The sequence below is a fragment of the Gavia stellata genome, chromosome 28 (genome assembly GCF_030936135.1).
Source record: "Gavia stellata isolate bGavSte3 chromosome 28, bGavSte3.hap2, whole genome shotgun sequence".
NCBI lineage: Eukaryota > Metazoa > Chordata > Aves > Gaviiformes > Gaviidae > Gavia > Gavia stellata.
Genome location: NC_082621.1, coordinates 3,036,748 through 3,050,050, shown reverse-complemented (window position 1 = coordinate 3,050,050; position 13,303 = coordinate 3,036,748). Strand labels below are relative to the sequence as shown.

The following is a 13,303-nucleotide window of genomic DNA, read 5'->3' as shown; positions in this document are numbered from 1 at the left end:
AAGGCTGTGAGGAAGAGCAGAGGGGCCGGGGTGTGCACCATCACCCCATGTCACACGTAGAAACATCGAGCAGTTAGTAAAACGACACGGTATTATTTACAAGTCTTGCTTATCTCCTTAAAGAGGGGAGGAAAATCACCTTCTGCCTTCAGGAAAGAGTTTCTGACTGAATCCGGAGGCGAAGGGGGAGTCCGTAGGTGCAGATGTAATTGGTGCTGTGCACCAGCTCGCCTTGCAGTCCTTCCTCTGCAAAAAGCCCGTGATGCTCCAGGCAAGCGAGACATCAAAGCAGAGGCTGGGTTGGGGACATTCCCCAGGACCGCGCTGGCTGCTCGGTGGCAGCTCACGGGGGGAACAGGGTGCTCACCCACCCCACGGCTGCTCTCCAGCATCACCCGTGAGCGAGCTGGGTGCTGGGTGGGGGAGCTGATATGCCAAGAAAATGCATTTATAGCTCTGGAGATGTGGAGGAGGTGAGTGATGTCCCCTCCCCGGGGCTGCGGTGGGGTCCTGGCAGAGGGAGGTGCTGGGGCCACCCGAAGATGCCCCAGGGAAGCAGTATGTGCACCAAGGGTGGGCAGCACCCACTGTGCACCCAGACAGAGGCGAAGAGCCCGCAGGGGAGCAGGCAGGGGTGTTTCTGAGCCTCCCTTCACAGACCTGGAGGAGAAGGAGCCCTTACAAGCAGGGGGTTGGGAATGCCAGCCCTGGCCAGGTCTGCGGGCGAGGAGGGACAGTGCAATCGCAGCAGTGTGGCTTTGCTCCTGGGTCGGTGCAGCGTGGGGTACGCCGGGGCTGGTGCCAGGGGAAGGATGAACAGAGCCCTTTTGTCACGTCCCCGCCACAGGCAGGCACTTTTTCAGCCCTTTAGACCTTCGGTACATCCCCTCACCGAGCTCCAGCACCAGGGAGGCGATGGCAACCAGGTGCCTGGTCCCCGACTGGGGTGATCCCGGTCGCTCCTCACTGAGACTAAATGCTGGCAGCCCTGCGGAGTGTGTGTGGGGGCTGTGCCCCCCGAATTTCACAGTGTAGGTTGGGCTGCTGGAAGCCTTTCCCCCAGCCCACCCCCCGTGGCGCAGCCTGGCCGTGGGACCAGCCCCCTCCCCAGACCCTGGTACAGCAGCTCCGGTTCTCTCCGTGCCCATCCCAGCTCTGCCCTTCACATGCGGTTTTGGGGGAAGCAGCTGGATTTCACGGCATTGGAGGAGTGCAGGAGATAGCGGCAGGGTGGGCCAAGGAGGAAGGGTGGGAGGAAGAGGAGAACTGAAGCCCCAAGGAGGAAGAAGGGGCTGGAAGGGGAGAGAGGAGAGGGCTGAGAGCACGGTGCTCATTCCTGCATCCGTCCGTCCGTCCATCCTCGCGGGGCTGCAGAGGATTCTCTGGCGGCAGACGTGCTTCAGGCATTGAGCGGGACTGAGCCCTGCACCCATCCCGCTTACGGGCTGCCGGGGGGATGCGGCGTTGGGAGGGGGCGATACCGGAAACAGGAGCTCAGTGCATACAGGACTGTAAATTGGGGGGGCCCGGGGAGCCCCCGCTTCCTACCCACCCTCCCCTCCAGGGCTCTCGGTGTCAGGGAGGGGAGAGGCGAGGGGGTAAAGGGGGAAGGGGACCCCGCGGGGCCACCCCGGGCCACCCTTCAGACGGGAGAGGTGGCGGTGGACTCGCTGTACAAGCTCTCGGCGATGTCCCCGCGCTGGATCTTGCGCAGGGCAGCGAGCAGGGCGTCGAGGGTGGCCGTCTCCTTGGAGGACCAGTCAGCCAGGAGAGCCCGGGCGGGCGATTCCTCCCGGGTGAAGGAGTCTATGAGGTCCTCTTTGTAGCCCAGCTCCCCGGCCAGCTGCCTCCACGTTTCCTCCGCGGAGCTGCCCAGCAGCTTCTCCACCTCCTCCTGCTTGCTGGGCGGCAGGTTGGCGTAGAGGTTCCCGTCTCCCTTGGGTGCTGGGACGGACAAAGCAGCGTTAATCCCATCCCTGGGGTGCCCTCGCCCACCCTGCAGCCCCCGGTTCGCCCTACCTGGTCCCTGGGTGCTCTGGCTGGGCGGCTGCTGGTCGTGCAGGCTCTGGCTGTCCACTGAGATGCCACTGTCGCTGTGCAGCTTCTCCCCCTCCGGCGAAGGCGTCTGGTTCACCGGGCGGTTGTTGGCCCCTTGCTTGTTCTGTTTGCAGTTGTTCCACCTGCAGGGAGAGAAGCGGGGAGGTGACAGCCAGCGGTGACATCCCCCAGGCTGGGAGCAGGTTTGTTGCTTTGTCCCCCTTTCTTGGGACCGCTTTTCCCAGGGAGAAGCATTTCTCCTGCAGCCTCAACCTCTCCAGGATGGCAGCTGGATCGGTTTAAATCGGTGTTTGCAGCCGCCGAGCTTTGCGAGGGACCAGGGCAGGGCTCCCTTCTGCAGGGATCTGCTGCAAAAATGCGGCTGCGCTGCCGGAGCTTGCAGGGGTCCCAGGGCTGCCTGAGGTTCCCCACCCACCCTTGGGGTGCCTCCAGCCCGGGGTGCCCGGGGAGCCACCGAGCCGGCCCTGGCCTGCCCGGGACCAGGTGCAAACCCAGCGCACCAGAGATGAGCCACTGAGCGTGATCGGCCACGACGGCCGCCCGTGGCGTGCCAGAACGAGCAGGGGCTGGGTGGGGGTTGCAATGAGGGCTCCCCCACCCTGCTGCCATCTGCCTCTTTCACCCTTAATCACCTGATTTCTCACGCATTTTTGGAAACGCAGCTCCTACCCATCCAGCCTGGTCCCCTTCCCTCTCTTGTTGGTGACAGCTCCAGCTGTGGCACATCCAAGGGGGGGGCACAGCCTGTTTCCCATTACCCAAGTCCTCCGCCATGACCCCATGGCACTGCCTTGGTCCCCCACCTTTTGAAAGCGATGTAGGCCACCAGCCCCACCACCACAGCCGCCAGGATGGAGCAGTAGACGGGGATGAGGTTGTCGGCAGTGCCACGGCTCACGACGGGCTGCGAGCTGCCCATGATGGTGGTGACGGTGTCTGCCAGGGTGCTGGGCATCACTTCGGTGTTGAAGGGGTCCCTGGTGATGGGCTCGGGGCTGTCAGAGCCCACCAGGGATGGCGTGTGTGTGGTCCAGCGAGGGTGGAGGTCTGCCAGGCAGGAGGAGAAAAGAAATAAGAATAATTAGTCACGCAGACAGCCATGCCTTGTAACGGGCTGTGGCGGGTGAGTTGGTGAAGGGACAACGATCTCTGCAAGGATCTTCCTCCAAAGGCTGTGGGGCTTGCGGAGGTGCCAGCTCTGCCCCATCCCCTTCTCCCCAGGCTTGTCCTTGCAAACCACTTTCTCCCCTGGCCCCAGACAGCACCTCCCTCCCTGGTCCCCAGGACAAGCAGAAGCCATCCCCTGCCCCGCATGGCTGATGGTGCCTGGTCACGGCTGGACATGGCTTTGTAAGCTCTTCTTTCCCAGCACTGCTTGAGTTTGCTTGAGTCCTGCAGCTCTTCCCACCACGTGCAAGCTGCAGACAGAGCCCCGGGCTCCCATCGCTGGTACCGAAGCTCAGGGAAGCAGCCCCAGCTGCCTCCCATCCACCGCACCTCTGCACCGGGGCCCGTGTAAGGCAACCCAGCTGCCTCCGCAGCTCGCACGGAGCTGGGCTTATCTGCTGCCAGCAACACCAGAGCCTGGATTTGCCCCTTTCCTGGCCCCTGCCTGCAGCCGTGCACCCCACCAGCCCGGCCCCGTTTGGGAGTGACCCCGTTCCAGCCGCACCCAGGCGTGTCCCACGGAATGAGTGGATACGTCTTGTCTTGCCCTGGGAAAAGACTCACCTGTGTCTGCGCCATCCCCTCCCCTGGGTGCCGGCTCCCTCCCAAACCCCCCCGCATCCCTCTCCAGGGGTTTGTCCTACACCCGCTGGCAGCAAGGCCCGCGGGGCTGTGCCGCGTCCACCAGCCCGGCGAGGATGGAGCGGGTGCCACGGTGGGAAGCTGGCACCTCGCCCTGCCGGCCCTCCCGGCCGCGGCCCCCAGCCGGACCCCGCTGCCCTTTCCGAGCGGCGCTTCGGTGGCCGTCATGGCCGTTTCCGGCGGGGCCCCGCTGCCGGCTAACAAAGCTGGCCCTGTGCTCCTTGACTTATGGCTCCATTTACTCAACCCTTTCAAGGGAGCTGCGCTGGCTGCCCCCATGCTGTGAATCAGCGGCGGCCAGGACAAAGCTCTTTTCTCCCCGGGCTGGCTCGGGGCAGCGAACCACGCTGCCACTGCCAAGGAGCAACCGGGATGTTCCCAGCCGAAGCAGCCCTGCCGCTCCTTGGGGGGCTGTGCACGGCAGTGGGGTGCGGGCTGGCATGGTGGGGGGCTGCTGCTGGTGAATGATGCTCTCCCCCTTCCCCAGGCACTGAACCCTCCTGGGCTGCAGGGTTGGCTGTTGCCCAGCTCTTAAGGGCAGTTAATTCCCATCAGAATTAACTGGGCTGCCAAGTTCCCTCCTGATGAAGGCTCGGGCAGTGGCGAGCACGGCATCCGAGACTGGTGAACCTCTTGGCTCCGCTCGCTGTTCCTGGACACCAAATGCCACCCAGCAGAGTGCCTGCACCCGCGGCAGGAGATCCAGCAAACCCAGCTCTCCCCTCCGCAACAGCTCTCCCCGGAAAAGGCGGCGTTACCTCTGCATTCAGCATCCGAGATGGCCGTGCACTCCTTCACCATCACCTCGTTCTCCTCGCAGGTGGTGCAGGGCAGGCAGGGGTCCACAAAGTTGGCTTCGCTGGAGAAGGTGCCCTCGGGACACTCCTCGCAGACCGTGTCCTGCGAGTCCTGGCAGGGGAACATGAGGCCGAAGCCCACCTCGCACACCCGGCACTCCTTGCAGCTCCCGCTCGGCTCATCCTGATAGTAGCCATAGGCACAGCGGCACACGGCGTCGTCCGACTCCACGCAGGGCGCAGACATGCTCTGCAGCCCCACGCACTGCGTGCAGGGCTTGCACGGCTCCGTGGCGCTCACTGTGTCCGAGTAGGTGACACCTGGCAGGGGACAGAGGGTGACGTGAGCAGGGTCCCAGCATGGCATCCCCATCACCACTTCGCTCCCCAGCGCTGGCTCTGTCCCGTCACCAAATGGGCAGGGCTGGATGCTGCCCTCAACATGCCCATCCCAGCGCTCGGTGCCCGTGTCCCCAGGCGAGCATCCCTGCCCCTGGCCGGAGCACCATCCCCATTTTCAACCTCCGGATGGTCCCCATGAGCATCCTGCAGCCATCGCCGCTCCCCAACATCCCAAACACCTTCTCTTCCGCATCCTGCCCAGGGGGTCCCTCGGGGCATCGCCAGCCTGTGCCCCCCTCCTCGGCCACGCGTCCCCCCACGTGAGGCGTGATGCGAACAGGAGGTTACAACACTAATTGCTGACTCTCCTCTGACCCCGGGGCTTCTTGCTCTCTGGTTTCATCCCGCAGGACTGACTCTGCCGGGGAAATCAATCCTCCTCCCGCAGCCTGGCAAGCCGCCCCCGGGCCCCCTCCCTCCCCCTGCCTGCTCCCAAAGGTGTTTGAAGATATTTTTAGCCCGGGAAGACGGGTCAGCTCCTGTCCTGGAGGGCACAGCTGCTGTCCCTGCGTTGGCTGCTTCCCATCCGTCCCCCAGAGCCCGTGCTGCCGCAACACCCCGTCTTCCCTCGTCCGAAACACCGGGGGAAAGTCCAGCCTCCTTGGTGGAGAAGGTGTTGGGGGGATCAAGCGCAATCCTTCTGCTAGCCCTGCTCCTCAGGAAGTCAATCCAGCCACGCGCTAATCTTTAATTACCTGCCTGGTAAGGATGATTGTGGGAGACTGTAATTCCCACCCTCAGTGGCCTCCAGCTTCCCTGAGTGGCCAAGGGGAGACGGAGCCATGGACAGGCTCAGGCCAGAGCTGTTCTGGTGCTTAATTTTTGGCTGCTTTCAAGATAGAGGGGAATAAAGAGCCCCGAGACCCTGGTGATGGGCAAGGTTAGAGGGATGGAGGTGCCATCCCAGCCTCGGCAGCTGCTCTCCCACCGTGGCTCAGCTGCAGCGAACCCTGAGCAGCGATGTGACATTTCCACCTCCCAACATCTCCCCCCACCCAGCGCCTGTGTCTGGGTGTCCTGCTTCTCTCTCGGGGCCAGCCCCCTGCCCTCCCTGGAACTGCAGGACCCCGGGGATGAACCCGCTCTGCTGCTGCTGGCCCCAGGTCGCCACCTTGGCTCTGCCCCAGCATGGGCAAGCAACCCCTGCCCCGTTGCTTGCCCCGCTGCCCGGCCAAGCGAGCAGAGCCAGAGCAGCACTGGGTCGGCTGCCGGCGTGCGCAGCTCCCATTAACCTGGGCTCATCCTTTGCATTATTCTGAATTATTGATAGGCACCATTAGAGCGGGGAAGTGGCCAGGAAAGGCATACGGCTGAGTGGGCACATTTTCAGTGGCAGCAAGGTATCTGAGCTGAGCAATTACAGCTGAGATTCAAACGGGGCCCCCTTCCTCCCACCCACCGCAGTGGAGGCTGGCGAGGGGGATAAATAAATCATGAGGCAGCAATCAGGGGTGGCTGGCAAGGGAGGGGAGAAGGAAAATTATAATAAAAAAAAAAAGTGGCCATTTGGGCTAATGCAGGGAGCATCTCCACCGGCCCCTCCAGCCCCGCAGGGCTTTGGTAGGGGTGGTGCTTTGGTTGTAGCAAATTTTTGCAAAACAATTTGGCTGGTGAATTGGGAAGAGGTCCAAGGCGAGGGTTCAGAGGCAGCCCGGGGTGGAGGTGGGGATCTCGGCAGCCCAGGGCCGTGCCCGCATTCCTCCCCACCGGCTCACGCTTGGCAGGCAGGGTGCTTTGCTGAGACGGGGGCTGCCTGCACCTGCCCAGCATCCACAGCAGCGGGAGCCGGCGGGAGCCCAGGTCCAAAAGGACCTTCTCCCCATCCTGGCAAGGGCTGATGATGGGTCTCCTCCTCTCCCCACCCCAAACTCCCACTCTGAGCTCAGAGAAGAGCTGGAGGAGCATTTGCCCCCTTGCAGCACCTGCAGCCATGAGTCACCCCATGGTCACCCCCAACCAGCAGCTCCCAGCTGACGAGCTTCTGGGGATTAGTCCATGGTGCCATTAATGAAGGACTGAAAGACTACAGCTGGGGCAGGGCTGGGGGTATAAAGCAGGAGGGTTTGGAGGTGCTTTGTCCTGGTTGTGGCTCCTCAGCTTGGCTGCTGTGTCTTCCTTTGAGGTGGGGTGGGGGTACTGCTTCTTATGACAGTTGCCTGATCCTGCCCTGGGGTGTACACCACACTGCTGTGCAGTTGGGTAAGTGAGTGGGATCTCACGTAATAGATACTCCCAAGCAAGGGGTGACAGGGCTGTGAGGTGTTGTACTGGGAGGGAGGTGAAGGGTTGTGGGGGAAACTGAGGCATGGAGAGGGGGGCTGGCAGTCCCAGAGGGGCTGCCTGGAGGCCAGGAGCACTCAGCCGTGCTGGCCCATCAGCAGCAAAGCCAAGCAAGGCACAAAGTGCTGCCCTGGGGCTTTGCTCTCAGCCTGTGTGTGATGCTGGGAGGCCTTGAGGCTGCAGTGTTTGCTCCTGGCTGATATCATCCCAGTGGGGATGGAGGAAGGGGCCAGATCCTTTTGTCTTGGTACTTTCCAGCTCAACTCCCTGACCCAACAGAGCTGCTGCAGGGATGTTAATCCCCCTGCAAAAATGCAAATGCATGGCCTGGGGCAACATGGAACTGGGCAGGAGGAGTTGGGATACAAACCAAAGCAGTGGCACTTGCACCCGCACCCCAGCTGATGCACGGGCTTCCAGCATGGCACCCAGGTCACGGTCCTGGTCTCTCCATAACCTCCATGTCCTCCAGGGAGGGTGGAAATTCCCTTTATCCCCTATCTGCTAGCCTGGAAGTGCAGGGGGTTATGGAAAACTGGCTCATCTGAGCATTCCCCAGAATGCAAAGCAACCCTCTGGATTTACAGCCTCGCACACCCGGGAGCTGGAGCCTGACACCTTGGCCAGCTTCCCTGCAGGAAGGGCTCCCGGGGATGGATGGCACTGTGGATGCCCTGGCACCTTGCAGCAAGATGGGTCTGAGCCCGGTGGGGTTATCCTGCACAGCAGCCCCGAGGTCGCGGCCGGGCGCTGGGAGGGTAAGCGCCGTTCATCGATTCTGCAGGAAAGCAGAGGTATTTTTAGCGCTGCCCTGACACTGCTCCGTCCCCTGATCTGCGTTGGCACTGCTCTGCTTAGACTGCTTCTCCCCCCTCAGACTTTGCCTCCTCTTTGCTCCCTCGCAGCCGTGCTCTGCCCCTTCCCCCTCTCAAATCGCATCCCCGGAGCAATCTGGGCTTGGCGGGCACAGCTTTTCCAACAAATACTTGTCCTTAGGCCTTCAAAGGGTTTGCAGCAGTAAATTTGAAGGGCAGATTGCTTATGCCTATCATGGCATTGTTTAAACAGTAATAGTTGGACCACTTCATCTGTAAGCATTTAAGCAGGTCTCCAGCACACATCTCCGACCGACATTTATGAAGCATTTGACGTAGGCAATGTGCCCAGAGCTGGCCAGGAGAAAACTGTTCCCCTCTCTCCTGGGGACCTGTGTGATTTGCTTCTCCCCTCTCAAACTTGCTTTTATTTTTGCAGTCTTTACAAGGTTTTAAATTTAAAAAAAAAAAAAATACAGGTGGTTCCCTGGGAGACGTCCCCATGGCTGGAGTGGACACCGACATGGTCAGCATGGGGAGGGGAATTTTTCAGAGGCAAATGTTGGCCAGTAGCCAGGGAGCCATCAGGAGGGGAACAGTGCTGGAAGGGGAATCTGCGAAGGTGCCTGGCACCAACGGGTCCTGAAACACGGAGAGCTGCTGCATCCATGGCTGGGATTTGCAGGGCAGATGCTTTGGGGAAACGCTGGAAGTAACCGTGGTGTTAGTGCAGAGACGGGTGGCCTGGGAAGGCTGCGTGCGGGGTGGAGCTGATCTGTGCAGGGAAAGATTGAAGCAAACGGCACAAATTGTGCCCAGGCAATGCTTCCAGGCATCAAAAAGGATGCACGTGGGGAGACCCAAGTGTCTGCTAACCCTCACGGTCCCCGAAGCACCCCCATACCCTGTGCCAGCCCCTTTGTGGCGCTTCACGGAGGGGAGCGGGTACTCACTGTCCAGGCAGGGCTCACAGACGGTCTGGTTGACCCCGCAGGGCTGCACCACCCCCTCTCCCAGGTTGCAGGCTTTGCAGCACTCCCCGCTCGTCGTGTACATCTTGGTGGGGCACTTGTCCTTGGAGCCCCAGGTGGGTCCCTGGGAGAAAACAGAGCCGGGAGGTGACCCTTGTTATGGGACCCTCCCTGCAAGGGCAGGTGGAGAAGTGTGTCGCATCCAGGTAGGGTCCCGCTCTGGGGTGGGCATCCCGTGTTGGGGCTAAAGGGGGCTCCCATATTAAATACAGGTCTTGGGAGAAATGAGTTTCCTGTACAAAACCCACTCATCAAGAAAGCCAAGTGCTGCTGCTGGAGGGACGTCGGGAAAGCCCACGTCCCCACGGTCTGGGCTGGTGGGTATTTTGGGGCAGGGGGCATGTGGGCTTTTCTGCGGGGTTACAGCATTGTTTGCCCTTGTCTGCCATCTGAGTTGTCCCTTCTAAGGATGCTTTGCCATCCTGAAGGGTTCAGTCCTTCCCAGCCTGGGGGAAGGCAGGGCACTGCCTACGGGCTGGCAGCGGGGAGAACGCCTGCCCCGACGGAGGGTTTGGAGAGCTCCGCACAGCGCTCTCACTGCACATGGGGATCAGAAATCAGCCCCCGCGATGGAAATGAAGACTTTGAAAGGAGCACCAAAAACTTCAGCCACATTGCTGTCTAATGGAAGTAAGTGTATCTGCTTATAAAACCTGTCGTCACGTATGGAAGCAATAAATATGCCACGAGCGGTGGGGTCAGAGCCACTCTGCACATGCGCTTTGCAGCCTGGGGAGCAGGGTGCATTTGTAGGACGGCTGCTCCCCAAAACACCTCTTAGCAAGGGCTGTGTGGTGCAGGAAGCATCTCTGCCCGGGTGCAGGGCTGCTGAGATGCTCGCAGTGATTTGAGCTCTGTCAGGGCTCCTTTTGCTCCCTCTGCTCCCAGGCAGGTGTGCTCCAGGGCTGGACCATCCCTTTGCCATCCAACTAAGCCTGATTTTTGGGGGAAGAAACTCAGCTAACGCTTGGAGGAGCTCCCCCTCCCCGTGCATCTGGATGCCTCGTCAGCCAGTTGGCCGCCTCCTTGCACAATGCGGCGTTATGAACTCGCTGTGCATCATCCGGCAGCATCCGGCCCGGCTGAGACAATGGAGCGCCAATTATAGGCATCTGAATGACAAAGTGCTCCAATTACCCTGCGCTTGGAAGCATGTGCTCTCCTCCCTGGCGCGGCTTCGCCAGCCCAGGCTGGCAGCCTGCTCTGGCGCTGGGCCCCAGCTGGGCAGGCAGGAGGGCTTGGCATGGGGGGGGCCCTTCCAGCACCCCCAAATGACAGCTGGGAAATGGGTTTGGGGGTGAGGAAGGGGTTTGCTTTGCAGCGGGCTTGCCGCACACCTCTCCCGGGGGACGGAGCTGGCTCGTGGGGCTTTGCAGCAAACCTGGCCGGAGCTCACCCCACGGCTCCATCCCCTGCAGCCCCGGCTTGCAGTGCATCTCCCCTGCTTGGGCAGGGGTTTGCTCCCCTCCCGCTTCCCCATGGTTGTGGCAGCAGCAGCCGTGAGCGGGGCTGGGGGAGCAGCCGAATGTGCCTGGCTATAAATAGTGCTGGGAAGGCTGGGGCAGCGCAGCTGGGGCCGGCAGCGGCCAGCTCTCCCACGCCGCAGGCAGCTGCGAGCGGCTCCGTGGGCCCGCGGGGATGGGACCCGGCCGCGACGCTTCCTCCGTGTGAAATCCCGACCCCCAGCAGCTGACCCCAGGGACCCTCTCTGGCCACATGTCCCCTCCCTGCAGGGCTGCCAGGAGCAGTCGATGCCTCCCCCCGGCAGGTCCCCCCCCTCCACGCTCCTAGATGCTGTAGAAAATGCAACTTCCAGTCCCAGGTGCTGCACCCCCCCTGCTCTGCCTGCGTTTCCCTTTCAGTTCTCCGTCGCAAGCACTGAAACCCCCATAAAGATTAACACACTTATAAGAGGGGCACATGGTCTGCATTAGCCTGCTGAAATGTGCATGTTATTAACGCAACTCCTGTTGACAAAGCCACAGGTATTAACACCATAAAGCATTTTGACAGCTGGACCAAGGAGGGGGGCACGGACGGAGGGCGCAAGTAACACCTCTGTAAGCTTTTAATTGCTTTTGGAGTTGTGTCCGTGGGGTTTTGTGTCCGAGCAGATGCTGCCGGTTGAGGAGACGGCCTCGGAGGGAGCTACGCAGAGCGGGAGTTCGGCGCGGCACCATTAGCTCTGGAGCCCTGGCACAGAAAATCGCTTCGCACCGGAGCGGGGAAGGGAGGGGATGCTACAGCTGGAGATGGGCCCAGCGGCAAGCCTGGATCCGAACCACCCGTGAGCCTGACAGACGGGCTCTGCCTCTCTTGGCGCAGCACCCTGTCTAGGAAAAGCCAAACCCCTGGCTCTGAGCAATCCCCAAATTTTGGGCAGCAGAGAAAGCCACGTCTGAGGTCTGCTGGTCCGGCCAACCCTCGGCACAGCAGGACCGGGAGGGCTCTGCCTCTTCCCACACAGAGCTAACGGCCAAGCAGCACAGGTAAAGAGCAACAAACATGGGGTGCCCGGGGTTTGGGGTGGCCCTGGGGCTGCGGCCACAGCTGTGGGTGCACATCTGGACCTGCCTGGGTGAGGGCTCAGCAGAGCAGCCGGGGTCCCCCTGTGCTCACCCCCAGCCCCCCGGCTCAGCAGGTGTAATCGTGGGGGGCAGATCCAGCCCCAAGGCAGCGGGTGCACCAGCTGGTGATGGCTGGGCTCAGCCCTGACCCGGGGAGGCGGCTGCAGAGATTCGGGGGGACACTGAAGCCCGGCCCTGCTGCGGCGGGAGGGGGGCTGCCTGAGGCGGGTAATTCCCTGGGGTGAAATAATTTGAATCCATAGGGCTGGGACAGTTCTTGCCTTTCCTGCCACCCGCCCGCTGCTGCCAGCATTCCCTGGGAGCTTGTCCAGCCTGATCCCACGCCCGGCACCACGGGGGTACAGAGGAAGAAGATCCTCTGGCACAGAGCCTCAAGCACCACTCTCCTCCTCGGTCTCTGCATGAAACCACTAAAGCACCAGCTTTAATATCCTGCCCAAAAAGTGTCTTGCTGCCTAACGAAACCTCTGGGACCCCCATCGAATCCTCCCCCAACAAAAGCTCTGTTTCTGCCCTACATAGGTGGGTCTATCCCCGTGTGCCCACCCGGCTGCCCTGCTCCAGGCGTTTCCCTCTTCCCTGGCCCCCCATGCCCTGAAGTTTTGTCTCCGGCACACGCCGAGGCTGTGCCCGTCCCGGGGGCTCACGCTGGAGAGAAGAGGGTCTCTCGCCCTTTGCTCTGGGCAGCGAGTTTGGAGCTGGGAAGGTCTAAGGGAGATTTTGGGGATGTGGGATGGCAGGACGGACATGAGGGCACTGGGGTGTGGGTGGCTTCTTGCCCCCTGACCCCATCCCTACCGACTGAGGGCTCTGTCATCCTTTTATCCCGGGTAAAGGGGATGACAGAGCTCGGTGCAGCGGGATTAGAGGGGCTGCACAAGCCATCCCTGGGGGTCCCCCATCACCACCCACCTCCCCGGGCCCCCTCCCTCTGCCCTCAGAAGTGCTCTGCCTGGCACCCCGAGCCCCCCCTTTCCTCCCCCCCCACCCCGGCCCTGCTGCCCGGTGCCTCCGGGGTGCTGCAGCCCCGCACGGCGGGGACCCCCCGTACCCATCCCCCGGCACCTCCCGCCCCGTACCCTCGGGGCTCTCCATCCCGGTACATGGGACCATCCGTGTCCGCCAGCCTGGTACCCCCGGGCCCCCCCAGATCCCCCTGCGTGGTGCCGCCGGGACTCTCCATCCCGGTACCCTCCATCCCACGGCCGCCTGGTGCCTCCGGTACCCCGGGGACCCTCTGCGCTCCCCGCCCGCTCCCCCCGGGGATCCCGCTCCCCCCGGCCGGGGCCGCACTCACCGCCGGGAGCAGCAGCAGCAGCAGCAGCGGCAGGAGCCCGGCCATGGTGCGCGGGGGCGGCGGGGCCGGTCACCCCCCCGAGAGCCGGTGCGCGGCCGGGCTGCCCTCCCTCTGCCGCCCGCCGCCTCGGCGGCAGCCAGAAAAGGGCTGCAAGTCCCTCCTCCTCCTCCTCCTCCTCCTCTCCGCCCCCGGAGCATCACGGCGAGCGGCCGAGCCAGCACCCTCC

At 62.4% G+C, this 13,303-nt stretch overlaps 1 protein-coding gene across 1 annotated transcript; it reads right to left on the bottom strand.

The window, feature by feature from the left end:
• Positions 1 to 1,642: 1,642 nt before the first annotated feature.
• NGFR (nerve growth factor receptor) lies at positions 1,643 to 13,122 on the bottom strand. The gene is made up of 6 exons (XM_059830597.1): positions 13,078 to 13,122; positions 9,115 to 9,256; positions 4,626 to 4,985; positions 2,862 to 3,105; positions 2,020 to 2,180; positions 1,643 to 1,944 (listed from the first exon to the last, which is right to left on the bottom strand). Exons 1-6 carry the CDS (start codon positions 13,120 to 13,122, stop codon positions 1,643 to 1,645), a joined length of 1,254 nt encoding a protein of 417 aa, XP_059686580.1.
• Positions 13,123 to 13,303: the final 181 nt, after the last annotated feature.

Excerpts from the sequence above, each read along its gene's own strand:
- NGFR (XM_059830597.1), bottom strand. The coding sequence starts at position 13,122 with ATGGCCGGGCTCCTGCCGCTGCTGCTGCTGCTGCTGCTCCCGGCG. Across the intron at positions 4,986-9,114 it reads CTGTGAGCCCTGCCTGGACA|GTGTCACCTACTCGGACACA; the intron begins GTGAGTACCCGC and ends GTCCCCTGCCAG. Across the intron at positions 3,106-4,625 it reads CTCGGATGCTGAATGCAGAG|ACCTCCACCCTCGCTGGACC; the intron begins GTAACGCCGCCT and ends CCTGCCTGGCAG.